The sequence below is a fragment of the Cnephaeus nilssonii genome (genome assembly GCF_951640355.1).
Source record: "Cnephaeus nilssonii genome assembly, chromosome: 14".
Lineage (NCBI taxonomy): Eukaryota > Metazoa > Chordata > Mammalia > Chiroptera > Vespertilionidae > Cnephaeus > Cnephaeus nilssonii.
The window spans coordinates 7,521,941-7,542,060 of record NC_137085.1 but is presented as its reverse complement, the minus strand read 5'-3'; the positions used below and the strand labels follow the sequence as shown (position 1 = coordinate 7,542,060).

Sequence of the window (20,120 nt, the reverse complement as noted above, 5' to 3'; positions counted from 1 at the left end):
GCATGCTATCATCAGCTGCAGCTTGTTTGAGAGATTTTAGCAAAGTCTGAAGCCTGAGGCAGGACAGGCCATTCATATGGAAAAGTTGCTGCAAACAGCTTGGGTGGGGCTGCAAATTGGATGCGGTGGGGTCTCACGGAATCCCCAGGGCAGAGCAAACAGATACGGCTGCCAGTCGGCCCTGCGGCAGGGGAGGTCCCAGCACAGGAACACTGATCCCTGCAAGCACCCCTGTCTGGGAGAAAGCTGCCTCTGGGTTCCTGCCCAGTGCCAGATAATGCAATTCCTCCCTGTATGTATCTGGGTCCCCCAGAGCCACCTGGTGCTGGAGCTCAGAGGAATGGAGTCCGAGCACATTTATGTGCCTGGGTGTCTGGCAGCCTCCGTGTCCCTCAGCCACAATCCCTGCTGGTTTTTACAACCCATAGTTACAGGGACTTCTCTTCCCAGCTCTGGAACCCTGGGATGGGTGCCTGGTGTGGGGCTGGGACCCCTTGCTCCTTACTAATGGACAGAAGACATGGTTTTCCAGGCCCCCAATGATAATTCATGTGATGATAAGCAAATCACCCCTCTAAGTATCAGTTTCTTCTATAAATTACAGATGATGACCACCCTGGCCTAAAAGGTTGTTATAAGGAGACCATTTGTATCTTATTTAGATCTCAAAAAAAAAAACAACAACAAACTGTGAAAATGATTCAACCACCTCCTTTTACACTGGAAACTCAGGCTCAGAGAGGACGTGATTTGCCCAATGTCGGAGGCTGCAGTGGTTCACCCAGGTCTGCCTGATTCTAAAGGCTGGGCTTTTAAGCATGATGCTGAACTGCTGTAAGGACAGGCTACTGAGTGATAAGACAGGAAGGACACTGTGCTGACATTTTGTTGGTATTCCATAAAGCCAGTGGAATTTCAGACCTATTTTAGTCCCAAGTGTCTCTCTTAAAGCTGTGGAAAGAACAAGTTGGTTCATGCTGCATCTTTCTTCTAAGGACCTGAAGGGGTTACCCACACATGATTAGTGGGTAAGAGAAAAGGTCACTGGCAACATCTGGCAGAAAAGGAAATTGAGGCTGTTTGGTGCCAGGATTTACACAGATGTTTGGACAAGAATGGCAGTCGTCCTACATTACATCTTCTCCATAATGTTCTCATGCTTCCTTCTGGTCTGATTCCAGCTTGCAGCAGACAGTTGGCTGAAGGATGTAGTAGATTATCAGACAAGAATCCAACTGGAAAGCTCAGGACTCTGGCTTGTCATTTTCTTATTTAGGCCAAGATCCAAGTACAAATGTTAACTCTCAGTCCCTAAGCAGAAACTCTTGTCGTATCAGCTTCATTTGCAAGCTTCTTCTCCGATAGAGTGTAAAGACAATTGTCACCACCATCCTCAGGGTTGAAATGTAGGTTGTTTTGTCAACAATCTCAGGGTGGGCTTTGAAATCAGACAGCTCACTTAGAATTCTGGTTCTATCATTTATCAGCAAGCTAACTTTGGCCAAGTCACAACCTCTCTCATCTTATAGGATGGTTGTGAAAATTACGAGAGAGCACTTTTTAAGAATGTTTAGCATAATTCCTTACAATAGAAGGCCTGAATAAATAATTAAAAAAACATCTTTTGATGTCATTGATATAAAAAGTGAAGCCCCATTCCTTCTCAGAATAAAAACTGAAAGGCTATATACATCTACCCTATGCACTCTCCCCAATCAAACGGTTTTACTTATAAAGTGCACATCTCTTCTAGAACACTAAAACACACTGGCTGGAAAGCACCCTGCTCCTAAGTTCTCTGGTCCTGTGACACAGATTCACAGACTTGCCCCGTCACCACCCTCTCTCCCTCTCCCCACCACACACCTCCTTCAGGGCCCTGACAGTTCCGATTCTAGACCTCCAAAACTGTGGCCTCTCGGCTCTGTCAGCCACAGATATGCTGCTCTTTCTTTCTTTCTTTCTTTCTTTCTTTCTTTCTTTCTTTCTTTCTTTCTTTCTTTCTTTCTTTCTTTCTTTCTCTCTCTCTCTCTCTCTCTCTCTCTCTCTCTCTCTCCTTCCTTCCTTCCTTCCTTCCTTCCTTCCTTCCTTCCTTCCTTCCTTCCTTCCTTCCTACCTTCCTTCCTTCCTTCCTTCCTTCCTAATGCTGCTCTTTCACCATTTATTCATCACAGTTAACATTTATTGTTTACTATGTGCTAGGCACCATTCTAAGAGCTTTATGATTATTAAAACTCACTGAATCCTCATAACAACCTTATGAGGGCAGATAGAGAAGTTAAACTGTACAAGGTCACACAGCCTAGTAAGTGTCAGGGGCAGCATGTGAACTGTCTGTTTTGATATCATTTTCTTAAACACTGCATAATAGATGCTCATAATTTAGTCCACTTCCAAATTCACTTTAAGGATAGCAAACCTGTCCTGATCGAATATACCAACAGAAGATTTAAACATTTCTGTTTTTGAAAATTTTTAAAACCTCAATCCAATTTTTTCATAGGTAGCTACTAGAGAACAATACTTGGTTCTTGACTGAAATTGCTATTTAAATTTTTAAAAAATTAAAGAACTTATTCTATAGGAAGAACGAACTGCTTTTATAATTTACTTCCATTTTACAAAGACTAGTTATAGTATTCTATTGATTCCAAACCATTCACTGCCTCCTGCCCTTTGTAAATGCTGGTAAAGTCTTCTTTCACTACCACAATGATCTTAACTCAAGAGTGTAAGAACTGGAATTTCTTGCCAATCCTTTAAGACGGGGATGCCAAAGCTCACAGATGTCACGCAAGTTACTTAAGACTGAGCTCATGCTTAGAAGTACAGTAAGAACAAGAGCCCAGATGTCAAAGCTTTATCCACCACACAGCTTCTCTTTCCTCGTATAAGAAAGTTGGGCCTCATCTTAAAAACAAAGAAACAAACAAAGAAAAACTAATTTGGAGTCATAGTATACTGTGGAATACTATGCAACAGCTAAAAAAAGAAAGAGGTGAAATAATATGTGGATTAATGTGGAATAATCTCTACAATATTTGTCAAAATGATAAAATAAAAATGGAGAACACTGATGACAGTCTGCTGTCATTTGTTTTTTAAAAGGGAGGAATACAAATGTGTGTGTATACATCCTTGCTGTCTCTTGGTATCTGTGTGGGATTGGATTCAGGATTCCTGGTGGAAACCAAAATTTGTGGATGCTAAAGTCACTTACATAAAATGGTGTAGCATTTGCATATAACCTTTGCTCGTCCTTGCCATAAACTTTAAATCATCTCCAGATTACTTATAATACCTAATACAATATAAATGCTATGCAAATAGTTATACTATATTGTTTAGGGAATAATGACTAGAAAAAAGTTTGTATGTTTCAGTACAGGTGCAACCACTATAGACCTAATTACATAGTAAATGTCAGCAATAACAACATTTTTTTTCCAAAATATTTTCTTTTTTAAAATATGTTTTTATTGATTTGAGAGAGAGAGGAAGGGAGAGGAAGTGAGAGAGAAATATCAATTGGCTGTCTCCTGCACAACCCCTACTAGAGATGGAGCCTTCAACCCAGGCATGCGCCCTGACCAGGAACTGAACCGGTAATCTTTTGATTCATGAGATGATGCTCAACCAACTGAGCCACTTTGGCCAGGCAAGAATATTTTCAATTAAATCTGCAGAGGCTAAACCTGTGGACCCAGAGGGCCAACTGAATATGTGTGTGTGTATTTGTGTGGGTGTATTCACGTACATATACAGAATATACTTGCATATACACAGATAATCCCTGGAAAGATACCAAAGAAATTGGGAACAACTTGTCTGTGGGAAGGGAATTAGGGGAGAGGAGAGAGGCTAAGTTTTCACCACAGACACATTTTGTTATCTGGAAAATTCCTTTACATGAATAAGTGTTACATATCCAAAATATTTACCAAGACACTAATAAATAAATTTTATCTCATTCATATAACAAGGGATCAACATTCTGAAACAGAATCCACTACAGAGTTCTTATTATGCAAATTAGTTCCCCTAGTATGTTTAAGATGAGATTCTTAGCCCTGGTCAGGTGGCTCAGTTGGTTAAAGCATTGTCCCATAGACCAAAAGGTTGTGGGTTTGATTTCCAGTGAGGACACATACGTGTCTAGGTTTCGGGTTTGATCCCCTGCCTCGGCGTGTACGGGAGGCAACTGTTAGATGTTTTTCTCTCACACTGATGTTTCTTTCTCTCTCTCTCTCTCTTTCCCTCCCCCTTCCTCTCTCTCTCAAACCGATTTAAAAAAAACAGCATATCTTTGGGTGAGGGGAAGAGAGAGAGAGAGGGGAGAAAGGAGAGAAGAGAGGGGAGAGGGGAGAGGGTAAGAAAATCAGATAAGCAAGATACAAAGGAATGTGTTGTTATAATTCTTCCTTGGGTGTGATCAGTCCAAAGGATTATGAAACTAAGAGGTACTCTCATGATGTAATCGGTATCTATGTGAACTTGCCCTTATTACTTGCTTGCTTTTTCTTCTTAGAAAGTCATGCATACTTATTTTAGAAACTCTGGAAAGTACAAGTATAAAGAGGATGAAAAATGAATCACCCAGAATCTTGCTAACCAGAGACAACCACTATTAATATTTTGGCATTTTCCTTCCAATTTTTCTTCTATGTTTTTTGTTTGTTTGTTTTGATTTTACATAGTTGAGATTAGTCTGTGTTATTTTGTATCCTTAGCAATTTTCCCTCTTAATATTACATCAAAGTTATTTTTCTCATAATGAAAAGTCTTGGTAAACACAACTTATAATGATTGAAGAGTATTCCACATCTCCTGAGATAGCTGTTCTCCTTTTAATCTGTTACTGTGGCAAATTATATCAACTGGGATTTTTTAAATTGCTAAACTAAACCTTGTACTCCTAGTATAAAACCAACTTGGGAATGTTACATTATCCTACCTAATAAAATAGTAATATGCAAATTGACCACACCTCCGCCACGCCCACTAGCCAAAGCCACACCCACCAGCCAATCAGGGCGAGTATGCAAATTACCCAACAAAGATGGTGGTTAATTTGCATACGCTGAGGGAGGGAGGAGTGAAGACTGAAGACAACTTAGAAGGAAGAGGGAGGAAAAGCGGAAAGCAAGGTGGCTGCCAGAGGGAAAGCCCGGGTGGGGCGGGGCAGAGCGGGGCGGGCAGCAGCGGCCCGCGGGTGCAGGCGTGGCGGCCACAACAGTGGCAGCAGCTGCAGCGCACGCGGCCACAGCAGCTGCTGGCAGGATTCTTCCTGCAAATGGGCTACTAGTTTTAATATAATGCTGAATTCAGTTTGTTAATATTTTGTGTAGGATATTTGCATTTATATAAGATTGGTCTGAAAATATTTTGTCTTGTATGGTCTTTATTAGGGTTTGGTAAGATTATTACAGCCTCTTAAAATGAATTGGAGAGTGTAACCTCTTTTTCTACTCTTTAGAAGAGCTGATGTAAGACTGGATTCGTTTTTTCCTTAAGTGTTTGGTAAAACTAGCCAGTAAAGTAGTCTGGGATTGAGTTTTCTTTGTGGCAAGGTTTTTAATCATGAACTCATTTTTTAAAAATAGTTACAAGAATATTCAAGTTTCTATTTCTTCTTGTGTCAATTTTGGTAAGTTGTTTTTTCTAGGATTTTTCCTTTTTCATCTACATTTTCAAAATTTTTGGTTTGGAGTTTTTCAAAATAATCCTGTATTATCTATTTCATGACTGCAGATCTGTACTGGATGTCTTTTTATTTCTGTTACTATTTGTGTTTCTCTGTTATTTGTTTCTCTTCCATGTTTCTAATCCATTTCCTCAGAGGTTTAGCAAGTCTGTTTAGTCTTTTCAAAGAACCAATGTTTGGTTTTGATGTCCTTAAATTTCCGATTTCATTAATTTCTGTTATCTTTATTGCTTCCTTCCTTTTATTCTCTCTAGTTTTCTTTTCCTGTTTGTTTTCTAATTTCTTGAGCTAAATGCTTTAGCTTATTAATTTTTGGCCCTTCTTCTTTTACAATATATGAATTAAAAAGCTATAAAATTTTCTTTAAATATTGAAGCCTTCAAATTCAAACGATATCAGGACAAAATTGGTTCTGGCTGTTAATCTTGCCTCTGTTAGTTCAATCTTTTCCCAGATATCGGCCATTAATAATTTTCTATGATTTGTATATTTTAATCAGTTTTAATTATTACTTAGTTTTGCCTTTACCAAAAGGTGATACCCTGCATAATTTTCCCATATAGGGGTACTATGTAAATACTATATATAGAAATATTATAAACATCTAACACCTATCATTATACATAAATCATTATTGCATTTTAAATCTTTTCTCAAGATAGATTTCCAAAAGCAGAAATGTTGGGTACACACTGAGCCCACTTCACCTTCCTGGTGAGTTTTGCACATGCCTCCCTAGAAGAGGCTGTCAGGGCCCTGGTTAAAGAGCAGCAACCTTGTGTAGAGGGTCAGTGACATGACGAAAAAACTGCCATTTATTCACTCACTCAATCTATAGGGTGGGGCAAAAGTAGGTCTACAGTTATTTGTATGGAAAACAATACAATAATTTATAAATAATACAAGAATAAACTGTTTCACGTGCTCACAACCATAAACCTACTTTTGCCTGACCCTATATATTTACTAAGCTTCTATAGTACATGGCCTATAGTGGGTGAGGAGTAAATACTGGTTACATTAATGAAGGGCAACTTGGTATGGATCAGGGATACCCTCACAGACCTGGCAAATCTTGTGGGAGAAAGATAACTGAGGAAAATATATAATTATAAGCAGAAACATATATGCAATGAATAAAAAGTAGTATGTTCTATGTATAATGGGGGACCCAAATGAGGAGGGAAGGAAGACCACAGATGGCCTCTTTGAAAATGTGACATTTAAACTGAGACGAAGGAGGACAAACAGCCCGAGTGGGGGGAAGAGTGCTCCGCACAGAAGAAACGGCCTGTGTGAAGGCCCTGAAGCAGGAAGAAGGAGAGCTGGCCACACAATCTCGATTTCTACATGTCACTTGCTCCTAACGTCGGTGGGAGGATAGAGGCGAGGAATGGCAAAGATTCACAACTCAGAAACTCAGAGGGAGGAGAAAGGAAACTAACTGGAGTGTTAAAGAGGCTTACAAGAGCACTGGGAACCACCACACTGCCTCCTGCTAAATATGCAAATGGTCCGAATTTGCTAAACCGTGATGTTTGTCTAAGCAGCGATAGTGACAGGGCCAGTTGCTTATATACAAAATAGCCTTCGCCTCAGAAAAGGTCTCCTATTTCTGAGCTGTTTTCCAGGATTGATCCTAATTTAAGAAGATACAGTTTAATAAAAAATATATAAATCGCCCTGACCGGTTTGGCTCAGTGGATAGAGCGTTGGCCTGTGGACTGAAAGGTCCCAGGTTCGATTCCAGTCAGGGGCATGTACCTTGGTTGCGAGCACATCCCCAGTAGGAGGTGTGCAGGAGGCAGCTGATTTGATATCTCTCTCATCGATGTTTCTAACTCTCTATCCCTCTCCCTTCCTCTCTGTAAAAAATCAATAAAATATATTAAAAAATATATATATATATAAATCACTGAGAGCTAAACAGGATGTAGATTTTTTACGCCCCCCCGTCCCCCCCCCCCCAAAAAAAAAGCATGAAATCAATCATTTCATTTTGGCAGGAAAGCTGAAGTCTGCCTTGAAAAACAGTTACGTGAAATCTGCCTAGGGAAACCGGACCAGTGTCCCCAACACATGACTTCTAAGCATGTTTGAACGGACAAAACAAGCATGGAGCAAGGAGGCCAACGTACTGTTCTCGCGGACCAGGCAGAACTCCCACACGCTCTGGCTCTCCAAAGTGCTCTCCAGGTCCACGGCGACATTGGGCTCACTCTGCTTCTCCAGGCGGTACTGAGGGCCTGGAAGATCAAAGGGGCAGGAAGGGAGGAAGTCTGAAACAGTGAATTTAACATGAAAAAACACCGCACACTGGCAAAAAGCTGTTAAAGCATTAGGAAAATGCTGACGTCTGTCTTGAGGGTCTGGCTATCCAAGATGGGAAGAGTTTGGGCATTTTTCGCACAAGGTTTCACACACTTGTCTGTTCTATTACCAGGTTGGTTTTCGCTCAGTTCTCCCCGAGGTGAGAGGTAGATGGCGTTTGAGTCAGACTGACCTGGAATCACAACATAGCTACATGGTTTCTCAGATGTGAGCAGTTAACCTACCTTTTTCTGAGCCTGTTTCCTAATAAGGAGTGCTTATCACCTTGAAGGCTTATTATGAACAATAGAGATGATATACCCTAAGGAAGTAAGTACTCTAAGTAAGGAAAAATACTCATTCCTACAAAAAAGTACTTATTAATTAATAATCATTAAATAAGAATGAATGATCAATTATAAGCAGGAATAAGGTATGTTTAGAACAGCCCCAAAATTCATTTTTTTTAAAAACAAAACAAAACTCAGGTTTCTGGGTTACGGTGATAGAAGGAGAATGGATGCTGATTCATGTTTTTTTGTTGAAACATTTGTGAAAACACAAAGATAAAGGTTTAATAATCCTGGAAATCTGGAATCCTAGCTATGCCTGTCACACAAGGGGTTCTGGCAGATCTTAATAAAACACTGGGGCGTTTTATACATTTACTCATGTATTTCTTTGTCAAGCCAAATGACAATCTTGTTCTTCTCAGATAACACCTAACGGGTCCAATGATCAGAGTCAAAAGACTGCTCCTGTTGCTATTGGGTACTGAAAAGATCAGAGGCGTAGGAAACTCGTACTGTTTGGGCCATGAAAGGCGTGTTTGGTCAGACAGGAGAGGCGAGAGATTGGAGGGGAGCAGCAGAGGCCTCCCAGGCAGAACACATATTTTTAGACTGTTCTTCAGCTATTGTCACTTAGCCAGTACCCCTCCTTTCTCAGGCGGAGCATCTCATCACTCATCTCAGCCATTCTCCTCTCCCATAGTCTATGCTCATCTGCAGCACTGTAGTTTCACGGTATATTTGAACTGTTCTCTAACTTAATTTCATCAGCACTCTGCCAGTTCTCAGAGTTCTTACATACATTCAGTCCCCCCCCCCTTTTTTTTTTTTACAATACTTACAGCTTTTAAACCTTTATAAAGTAAACAATGCTCAAAACACATATAACTATGTATTTAAGAAGTACATGCTCAGAAGTCTATACCATTCTTATAAACTCTCATACACTATATTCAGATCAAGAATGTACCATTGCAACCTTACATAGTTCAGTTTAATTTCAAAAAGATTAAATAAAGGTGTGGAAATACAGGTAATTCGTGGTCTCTGCTACCTGTCACCTGTCTGTGATAACATCTGTCAATCACCAGGCACATTTGCTGCTGGTCACTGCAGCCTTCACATTCACTGGCGGAAGTAATCACAGGAAAATCATGTCCAGCTGGACTTTAAGAAAACCTCGCTGGTGAGAGATTCCTATGCCCCCTCTCCTTTTCCCTCCCTAACAGCCACCGTTCACAGCTGGGGCATCCTCACCCCTGAAGCTGGAGAGCTGCTTTCCAAGACACTGGCCTGTTATATGAGCTCTCATCCCCAATAACTCCCAGCAACACTGTGTGCGAGGCACTGACATCCACTTCTATGAATTTACAGTGATATCTGGGTACAAAGTTTAGCTATAATAAATCATTTTTTCATGATAGGGAACAACTGAGATGTAATAAAATACTGTGAAATACCTGGTTAAACAAAATATTATGAAGTACCATGAAGATATTAATGGTAATGTTGCAAGAATATTTAATCTTATAAAACACTAGAGGCCCGATGCACAAAATTCATGCATGGGGGTTGGGGGGTAGGGAGGGGCGGGAGGGGTGTCCCTCAGCCTGGCCTGCATCCTCTCACAATCCGGGACCCCTCGGGGGATGTCCAACTGCTGGTTTAACCCTTTGCACTCGCTTGCTTTTTTCTCTAGCTGCTACCGATGCTAACCTTGTCGAGTCACACTCGACATCTGAGTGCAAAAGGTTAAGCCCTAAACCGGCAGTCAGACATCCCTTTCACAATCGGGGACCCCCTCACTCCTAACTGCCTGCCTGCTTGCTCCTAACCACCCACCTGCTCACTCCTTGACACCTGCCTGCCCGCTCCTTAGTGCTGTCGTGGAGGCAGGAAAGGCTCCCGCCACCACCCCTGCGCTCGCCAGCCGTGAGCCCGGCTTCTGGCTAGCGGTGCTCCCGCTGTGGGAGCGCACTGACCACCTGGGGGCAGCTCCTACACTGAGCGTCTGCCCCCTGGTGGTCAGTGTGTGTGTCATAGCGACGGTCATTCTGGTCGTTCCTCTGTAACAGTCGCTGGGCTTATATATATGTATGTGTATATATATGTATATATATATGTATATGTGTGTATATATATATATATATATATATATATATATATATATATATACACACACACACACACACACACACACACACATACACACACACACATACATACATAGACTAGAGGCCCAGTGCACGGATTTGTGCACCAGTGGGGTCCCTCGGCCTGGCCTGTGCTCTCTAGCAATCTGGGAGATCGGCGCCAGGGTGGGACTGCGGGAGGGCTCCTGGGTGTGTCCGGCCCATCTTACCCAGTCCTGATCAGGGCTGATCGGGCCAATGAGGGCCATCTCGCACAGTCCCGATTGGGGCTGATCAGGGCTGGGGAGGGACCATGGGAGGGCTCCAGGGCCTGTCCGGCTCGTCTTGCCCAGTCCTAATTGGCCGGACCCTGGCAGCAAGCTAACTTACTGGTCAGAGCATCTGCCCCCTGGTGGTCAGTGTGTGTCATAGCTACCAGTCGAATGGTTGAACAGTCGAATGGTGGCTTAGGCTTTTATATATATTAATGTTTATAATATGTTATTTTATGAAAACAGAATTATAACAATATGTGCAGAAGGACTGCAATTTTGAAAAATATATGTAAAGTCACAGGGGGAAAAATACTGAAAGGTTATTTCCAAAATGTGAGTAGCGGTCATAGTGGGAAAATGAGTGCTTTTCTTTCTCTTTGGTATTATTCTGTATTTTTCACATTTCCTATACTAAATAAAGGCTACTTTTATAATTTATTAAACATCGTATACACTTAAAAGCCCTCTGATTTCTTACTATGCCATTTTTCTGAGGATACTATAATTATCACACATCATGGCATCTGCAATGGGTCTTTCATATGCAAAATTTAATCTAAATTAGACATTATCTGTTTATGTAGATCGATATTTTCATCTTAAGTAACCCTGTAACCTAGCATGCTTACTGTGACTGAGGGCAGTGTACAGGGCGTTGGGCTTCTCGAGCTGTCTACCTGACAGCTGGATTAAAGTAAGCCACCCTTTCCTGATCGCTGGGAGCCAACATGTGGCTGCATTAGGGTGGACTTCAGGCTGGTCTCCTTTGTACACTTCCTCCTTCTAGGCACTGCAGCTGCCTGGCAAACATGGATGAGAAAACCAGGGGAGGTAGGGAGTACTAAGAAGGGTCCTGTATCCCTAAACACAAGTGCCTGCACCACTCTCAAAGCCATAAATGCCATCATTCAACATTTACTTTCTTGTTTCTTGGGTGTTGCAGATATTTCTATGAACTAGTTTGTTTCTGGAAAGTAGCTTTAGGACTTTCCCCTTGAAGCTTAGTATGATGATGACTCTCATTTACTGAATGACCATGATATGCCAAGCACTCTATATATGTTACCTTACTGAATCCTCGCAGCAACTCTGAGAAGTAGATATTATTATCCCCCTTTGCCAGACTGGGTCCCTGAAGGTTGGCAGGATGAAGTAACTTCATCACAAAGGTCGGAAGTAGAAACAGAAAAATGAAAGCCAAGGATCTTTGACTATAAAGCCTATGTGTTTTGAACCTTTCTTTCTCTTGCAAACTATAAATTACTGGCCAATTATAAAGAGGCCATAGTTTATAGCATAAGTATAGATTTTTATAGATTTGTGGATTCATTTGGGTTCTGAATCACTTAACTTCTGGTTTCTATGAATTCAAAATGAAAATGATCTGAAATAATTTATTTTAATGAAACGCACACATACTAAATATCCCATGCCATGGCTGTATCCCAGGTCCTTGTGAGGACAGAATCGCCTTATCTTTCCATCCATCCAGGAAGGCTACCTCCCGTCTGTCCTTAAAAATATTCCTGTGTGTGCCCAGTCTTGTTAGTAACTAAAATTTTGACTGTCATCTGCTTTGGGTACGCTGCTCTTCCATAAAAGCTAAAGAGCAACTTGGAAACCTACTTTTGAACTTAGCAAACAACTGATGGGTCTTGACTTCGGGGAAGGTTGATGGTTAAACTGTAGGAGAGACCTGAGATCTAAACCCAAATGGACAACTCTCTGTTCCAAAGATCAATTTCTCTCTTAACTCTTGCCCAAACACTGGGCAACGTATCTCACATAGAAAGACTATTTTTGCACATTTTCCCCTGAAAAATTCAGATTGATAACTTCAGGCCATGTTGTGTAAAGGCAGGGTAGAGATGAGAAGCAATATAGTGTAATGATGAAGGGCATGGACTTGGGGCCAGATTGCCTTGGTCTGGCTCTGGCTGAGCCCCACCTCAGAGGCCTGTGAGGATTCAATGAGTTAACAGTTGTAAAGCAGTTAGAAGAGGGTCTGGTACATTAATAGTGCTATTTAAGTGTCAGCTATCATCACTCCTCATTATCAGACTGGAACAATACTAAGATCACGTAACATAACATAGCAGGGCCTACTTTGTGCCAAGTACTATGCAGATCATTTCAGTTACTGTCACCCCAGGATTAAAGAGTATGTCTGTTCTGTGACTCTCAGAGTCTTAAGAAACTTGCGCAACATCTCACAGAAAGTGGTGGAACTAGGATTCATACCCAGAGCTCTCTAGGCCTACACTCTCTATGTTACATATGAACCAGAGTGCCTTGTTCATAACAAGTACTTAATAAATGTCTGTTGATTATAATCAAGATTATGACAACCCAGACTTATGACAACAAGATTATGACAAATCAAACTGTAGTTTCTATACAATGCTTGTTTAATTTTTAGGCAGCTGACATGGGAGCAAAGAAAAAACAGCAGCCAAAACCATTTAAAAAAGACAAGCTGTGAGGTCAGTTTCTTTTAACATACTTCTGCCAAAGAAATGACTATATAAAATATAAAAGGCTCTTTCACACCGAACAGGACATAGTTCTCAAGGCAACAGCCACCCTTTGGAAAGAGGTTTTAAAATGTCACAGCTGCGCATGAAGCCGCAAGCCCTCCACTTCACAGCAGAGGGGACACAAAGGGAGATTCTGGGAAGCAGTTCCTCTGCGGTGACAAGGAACTGTGTCGGGCACTGCAGTGACGCATTTATTGCAGTAATGCCACGCCACCAAATGGGCTAGAACAAAATACTGCTCTGGGCACTTTGGGAGGGTTCCAAGTTCTAATACTCGAGCAGGATTTTGGCAAACATCTCAGGGCATAAATTTCAAAGAAAATCTGTAGTATCTGCTGGGTGGGGGATGCATACATGCCAGTCCAGTTTTCTCGGTCTCTTTAATCCTCGACTGAAACATAAAAGGCGTCAGTATGCAATACCTTGATAGCTGAGAGCCAGCTGAGAGTTCAAGTCCAATGGGAAACAAGTGCAGAAGCCCAGAGAGAGAAGCCACATCATCGCCCCTATGGTTCTGTGCCTTGTTTCTAAAGAGCCACAGGAGAAACTTCCTTCAGACCTCGGCAGCAGGAAGCACTGTACTTCCTTGGAGCAATGGGTTTGCTCTCCTGTATTTTTATTTTATTTATTTAAATGTTTTTATTGATATTTTAGAGAGAGAGGGAGAGAGATAGAGAGACAGAAACATCGAGGAGAGAGAACCATCATTGATTGGCTACCTCCTGCATGCCCCTCTTCCTGGGGATGGAGACTGTACCTTGCGCATATGCCCTGACCAGGAATCGAACCAGTGACCTCTTGGTTCTTGGGTTGACGCTCAACCTCTGAGCCACACTGGCCGGGCTCATCTGTATTTTCAGACAGCTGAACATAAATCATGTAACTAACTGATACTGTGTCCCTTTCTCCTTTGCCCATTAGGAAGTTCAGCTCTAAACGTGTGGCCTGAATGATGACTAGGTGCACGTTTCTGTGTCATTTCACCCTCTGGATCTTTACTTTCTATTTTCCTTGATGTAATTTTCAGCTCATGTATTCTTTGAGGACAAATGATAAAGTCAAAGACTGACCACCTTCATGCCAACTATTTTCCATTCGCCAGCTTAAAGAGCTGCTTTAATCTGAAAGTAGCCCGAAGAAGGTTAAGTGTGAGAAAGTAAGAGGCAAGGCTGGGTTTTGAGCAGAAAACTCCTGGTGTCTGTACCCTCTCAGGGGGTAACAATGCATTCTGGGAAAGTTACTCATCTCCTGTGTATTTTCTCATCTGTAAAACAAGGATAACAGAACTTCCCTCAGAAGGTTGCTGTGAGGATTGAGACAATCCTCGATCCCTTAGCGAAGAGCTCAATGGTGGCCGCTACTGGTATTATTGCAAGTACAGGCCGGAACAGAAGCCACTGTGACGCGGTGCAGGCAGATCCCTAGTCCAAAGTCACAACAGACTAACAGCCCCATTAAGGGAAGAGACACGGTGGCGGGGAATGCTGGCATCAAAGTGTCCAAGGCAGGCGTGTGGGGTGGGAGAGGGAGCATATCTGTTTAAACGAGCTTGCCTTTAAGCCACAGACAGCATTTCAGACTAGAGACTTGTTCAGCAGCCAGGGTTCCTCAAGCTCCCTAGTCTCCCAGGTCCTACAAATATAGTCTAAAAGTGGTGAGGAAATGTCTGAACCCACAGAACCAACCATGGCAGCAGAGATACCAAAAGATATATGGTGTTATAATGCCATCCATACATCCAGTTAACAAACTTTTTTTGAACATTGACAATGTCCCAGACACAGGCGAATAATCAATGATTCCTGCCCTCAAGCAGGCTGGGGAGGCAGCAAGACACACATGAGCAGATAAGTTACAAAGACCCAACAGTGCTCTTCCCCTGGTCAGGACAAGGTGCTGAGGGACACAGGAGAGGGGACAATGAACTTCCCCTTCCTGAGGTGGAAACATCTGAACGCAGTCTTGAAGGAGGACGTGGAGCCAGGGGAAGAAGAGGGAATTAGTGAATTCCTAGAGGAAAGAGCATGTGCAAAAGGCCCAGGCTCCATCGGGGTTCAAGGGGGAGCTGCAGCTGGGATACTTGACCCAGACTGTTGGTCAAGGTTTGGATTCTCTCTTATAAAAGCAAGGCATGCTAACAGAGCACGGGGATGACATAATCAGCTGTAAGACTCTTCTGGTGGCACTGGTGACAATGGGCTGCAGGAGACTGGTGGCAGGGAGACCCATTTGGGGCGAACTGTGCCAAGCCTTGTCTGCTCCATGGCAGGCCGGCTGAACGCGATTTCCTCACTGAGCCAAAGCCATCACTGACAAGCTGACGCGTCAATATCAGAGCTCAGACCCAACATCAGCTATTCTAAAATGTCAGTCCCATCGCTTATAACTCTTCCTCTAGGGGCGACTATAATCATTTTCTGCTTGATCTTAATATAAGCACTGAATTATATTCAAGTGATAACCACTGCAGCTTATACCCCCTCTGAGGCTCAGATTGGACAATTTGGAATTTAAATAATAAAAAAGGAACAAGCTGACATGACAATAAGGTCACACTTTAGCCTGTTCTGAGCCAATACACAATTTGCTCTCAGTGAAACAGCTGAATATAATCGAATTAAATACAATTCCTATTACAAAAGAAGAAAGACCACGGCTGTTCCAATAAACCAATTTTCCTGCCTAGTTAAACTGCAAAGCCTTCAGGAAAGGTTTTGAAAGCATGACCCATCAGTTCTAATTTTTAAAACTTATCCTTTCAGTCAAGACTAGAAAAAGGCCCATTCCAACTTTTATCTTTACTACAAAGTGCTGTTATCTTGGCCTGATGTCAGGAGCTCTATCTCTCTTTCTGCTGACAAGCAGAGACGAGAAAGATAAGATTGGAAACGAATCTCACTTCTCTGAGTAAATAAATAATCAATACTCATCTAAATGTAAATGAGAAGGTAGCCCCCTCTGATAACAGCACTCTTATCAGAGAGCCAATTTTCTTCAGACATTTGGCCTCAACCAAATCACCATCATTCAGCCCCAGCCTAATGGCAAAAAATCGTAACTAAATTGAACCGATCACCAGAGATCAACTAAGTTCGGCCTTGGCCACTTCAGGTTCAAATGTTTGGGAATGCAATTTTGCCCCCATTAACTTTCAATAGCAATGAAGAACAGACTGGTCAAGGGGCCAGTCTGTGCAATAAACAAACCCCAGAAATGGCCGGAGGATGAGGAGTGGGTGTAAGTGTTTAAGCAGCGCCATAACGACCGCAAATCCCAAAGCTGTGAAGGGAAGGGAAGGCCGTGCTACTGTGGGGTAGAGAGCAGTCTTTCTTCTTATCAACAGCTTGGCTGAAATGGCGAAAACATTTAATTTGCCTGACAATGATGGTTAAAGTTTATTAAAACAAATGCAAGTAAATAAAAAAAGAGATATTAAAAAGCTGTAGCAGCTAAAAATAACCTAAGGTTCAAATGATCAATTTCCTCCAACTAATTTTCATCAGACTTGCGTCTGACCCAGCAGTCTGCACTGACCTGATTTTACTGAAACAAGACGCCGTCTACAAGACAAATCACTCTAAAACCACTGCACTGGGGTTTCCATTTCTTTGCTGCAAGACTCAATTCACTGCTGATGAGAGTATTGGGGAAATTATGACTATTATTGATAGGACAGCAAAACCACTTTTACACAGTCGTCCTCAAGTCGACAGAAAGCTTGCACTGGACCATTAATGGAGGTGTCAGCTAGAATCAGAAATTAAAGACCAAGGGTGGAGAGGCCCGATTTTTAGGGCATGTTAAGGACACCAGACACAGAAGGAGCAGCTGCTATTCATCCTCTTAAGAGTAACAAAGCCAAAACAAGGGTCAACTGAGGGGGCAGGCTGCTCTGCCTGCAATTAGGGAAAGGAAATGCTTTTTTTGCCTAGTCCTCGCGGTTCGAGAGCACAGGCTCTCCACACTACACTGCAAAGCTTTATCAGCCAAAGGAGGTCACGTCTGGAGTGAGACAGAACTGCTCCAGGTTTCACCGTCTCGGGTCCTTCTGAGTATCTAATCCTAAAAGGTGGACATGTGGTGGTTGGAGCCTGGGTTTTGGAGTAAAAAAGACTTGGATTAAAATCTTGGCTCTTTTACAAGCTATGTGACACTCGGTAAGTTAGGTGATCTAAACCTTCCTGGCGTAACTGCAAAGATTATGCGTGACAAAATGCATAGGACTAATAAACACTCAATAGCTGTCGCCTGTTACACCGCTGTGCCAATTTAACAAGATCATCAGGTGCTCTTTTTTGAAAACTACAGTGACTGACACGACACCGAGGTCTCACCTGGCCTTTAACAAAACGCCTTGGGTGCATTAACTCTCCAATCATAACCTCTATGAGGTTAGGCCCTGTTATAAACCCCACTTACAGAAGAGGAAGGGGAAAAAAAGTGAAGCAGTTACGTCATGTGCCCATGGTGAGGCCAGGACAAGGTGTATGACCGCAGAGCCTGTGCTGATAACCACACTCCTATGCTGTATTCCAGAAAGAGAGTCTACAATCTTCTTGACCTTCGGGTTGAAAAAAAGAAATTGTAAGTTGAGATGATTTATCAGTTCAGAAAGGAGTGAAATCTAGGTTGGGAGATGAGGAGGGAAGACAGAGGGGTAGTTGGTCTTGAGGGGGTTAAAACTGATAGCCCCCAGCCCTAACAGCAGGTACCTATCCCACGAGCACTAAACCTGAACACCAGCTGCTTGCCCTGATTTTTTCCCGGGGAGGGGGCCTTTTCCTAAGTCAAATGATTTACAGAGTTACAGCCTCAATCCACAGTTCTGAAAGTGTGATTTCTTTAGGGTTTAACTATACCCATTTCTAGTCCTGTTACAACTTTTTTATTGCGATAGAAAACATTTACTGGAAATATGTTATTGCTATTACCAGGTCATAAAATAAAAAGAAAAATAGTTTATGTATTGCCATCATTTCCAATCATCCATCAGAAAGTGCCAAGAGGAGGAAAGGAAAGGGCGTACAGCCGAGATTTCCTTCTTTGTGGAGGAGAAAATGCAGGAGCATCATAATTCTTTAGAACGAATTTCTTCTTGAATACCCAGCCTCACAGATGGGCTCCTGGGAGGAGGAGGAGGAGGAAGGCACACCTTTTGGCATCTCCCCTCCTCCCTGCAGCCTTGCCTGAATCCATGTCAGAATCAAGAGCTCTTTCATCCCGACTTCCTGGGGCCTTGCCTCTGTCAGTGCACAGAGCATGCTGGATGAGAAGCAATTCTGTCTATTTGTTGTTCTACCCTCACCCCTCTCCAGTCAGGGCACTCTTTAAAGATGGGGGTGGAGAGACTTTGGGAAAAGCCCAACTCTGCATTCCCAGAGCTCGGCTCTTTGTAGGGGCTCAATAATCTTTGTTAAATACAATGACTTCAACGAGGTGGCATTTAAAATTGAACAACCTTGACCCAACAAAGGAATCTATCCTGAGAAACATTACTCCAAGCACACAATGATGCATGTTCAAAGATGTTCACTGCAGCACTGTTTTAGTATCAAAAATAGCACAATCTAAATTTCTCCAGTAGGAAACTATTAAATAAATTACAGTATAAATGTACACTGGGATGTTATGTAGCGGTTAAAAAATTAAGCTAAGTTAATAAGACATGGGAAGATTTCTATGATACATTATTAAATAAAAATATATAGACTGTATGGAGTATGCTCGTTGAATAAAGTCAAACCCAGCAATATGTGCATTTATATGTGTGAGTGCAAATTTGCTGCACATTTAGCCCAACCCAATTTGAAAGGAAATGAGCTGAACTGTTCTCACAGTTGCTCTGTGGACTAGAATTAATTCTGGGTGTAGGATGGGGTAATAGCAAAGGTGAAGGCTTTTGCTTTCTACTTTATAGACTTCTATCTTGTTTGGATTTTTGACAGTGGGCATATACAGGCATTACTTTTGTCATTAAAAATCCAATTTTAAAAAATGAGGTGGAACAATTTTAGAGGTGATTCCAGCTAGATCAGATTAGGGACTGTGGCCTCGGGGGCCTTCTCTCACTGTCTCTGGCTCCCCATAGATTACAGGGGCTCAGCAGCGGCTGAGGAGACACCTTAGGAGCCAGGAACTAAAACAGCCGAGATCCTAGGATGTTCAGGGGTTCCCCGTGGTCCAGTCAAGGCATGGATTGGACCACAGAGACTTCCAGAGCTGCTCAAAGGAGCAAAGGTGAAGAGGACTGGAGCATCTGAGGTTGGGCTGCTGGTGCTCAGAGTTCTGTTCCCAGAGAGGCCAGGACCAGAGGACCAAGGGTCAGAGTGCCCATCCACTGCTCTATCCCCCAGTCCAGACAACTGTGCCGGCCCCGTCCTCCTCACAGATTCCACATGGGCTGTGGAAACCCAAGGGTGACTCTGTACTGTCTCTCTCTGACCTACTCAACCTCCCTCTAGGGCAGTCCTGACACATCCACTCAGGCTTTTTTTAAAAAAATACATTTTTATTGGTTTCAGAGAGGAAGGGAGAGGGATAGAAACATCAATAATGAGAGAGAATCATCGATCGTCTGCCTCTTGCACACCCCTATTGGGGATCGAACCCACAACCCAGGCATGTGCCCTTGATCAGAATCGAACCCGGGACCCTTCAGTCTGTAGGCCGACTCTCTATGCACTGAGCCAAACCAGCTAGGACGCCACTCAGGCTTTGAGAATAAAGGTGGTGTGTCCTCTGCAGACTGGGGGTAGTGAGGTATAGATTTGATCCCTGCCCTAAACTCCACATTGTGGGGCGTGTGTGTGTGCGTGTGCGTGTGTGTGTGTGTGTGTGTGTGTGTGTGATCGTTCTAGGGAGTGCCTTGCAAC

The 20,120-nt window shown here is 42.6% G+C and overlaps 1 protein-coding gene across 13 annotated transcripts in view; it reads right to left on the bottom strand.

Annotated features, from left to right (window-relative positions):
• MAPKAP1 (MAPK associated protein 1) overlaps positions 1 to 20,120 on the bottom strand; it is a 193,517-nt gene that overhangs the window by 50,963 nt on the left and 122,434 nt on the right. For 11 of the 13 annotated variants that reach the window (XM_079789779.1, XM_079789782.1, XM_079789780.1 and 8 more), the window contains one exon: positions 7,843 to 7,950. The exons of the other annotated variants lie outside the window; for them this stretch is intronic. In XM_079789779.1, the coding sequence (XP_079645905.1) occupies positions 7,843 to 7,950 (108 nt within the window). The remainder of the gene's footprint in view (positions 1 to 7,842; positions 7,951 to 20,120) is intronic. 13 annotated transcript variants of the gene reach the window in all.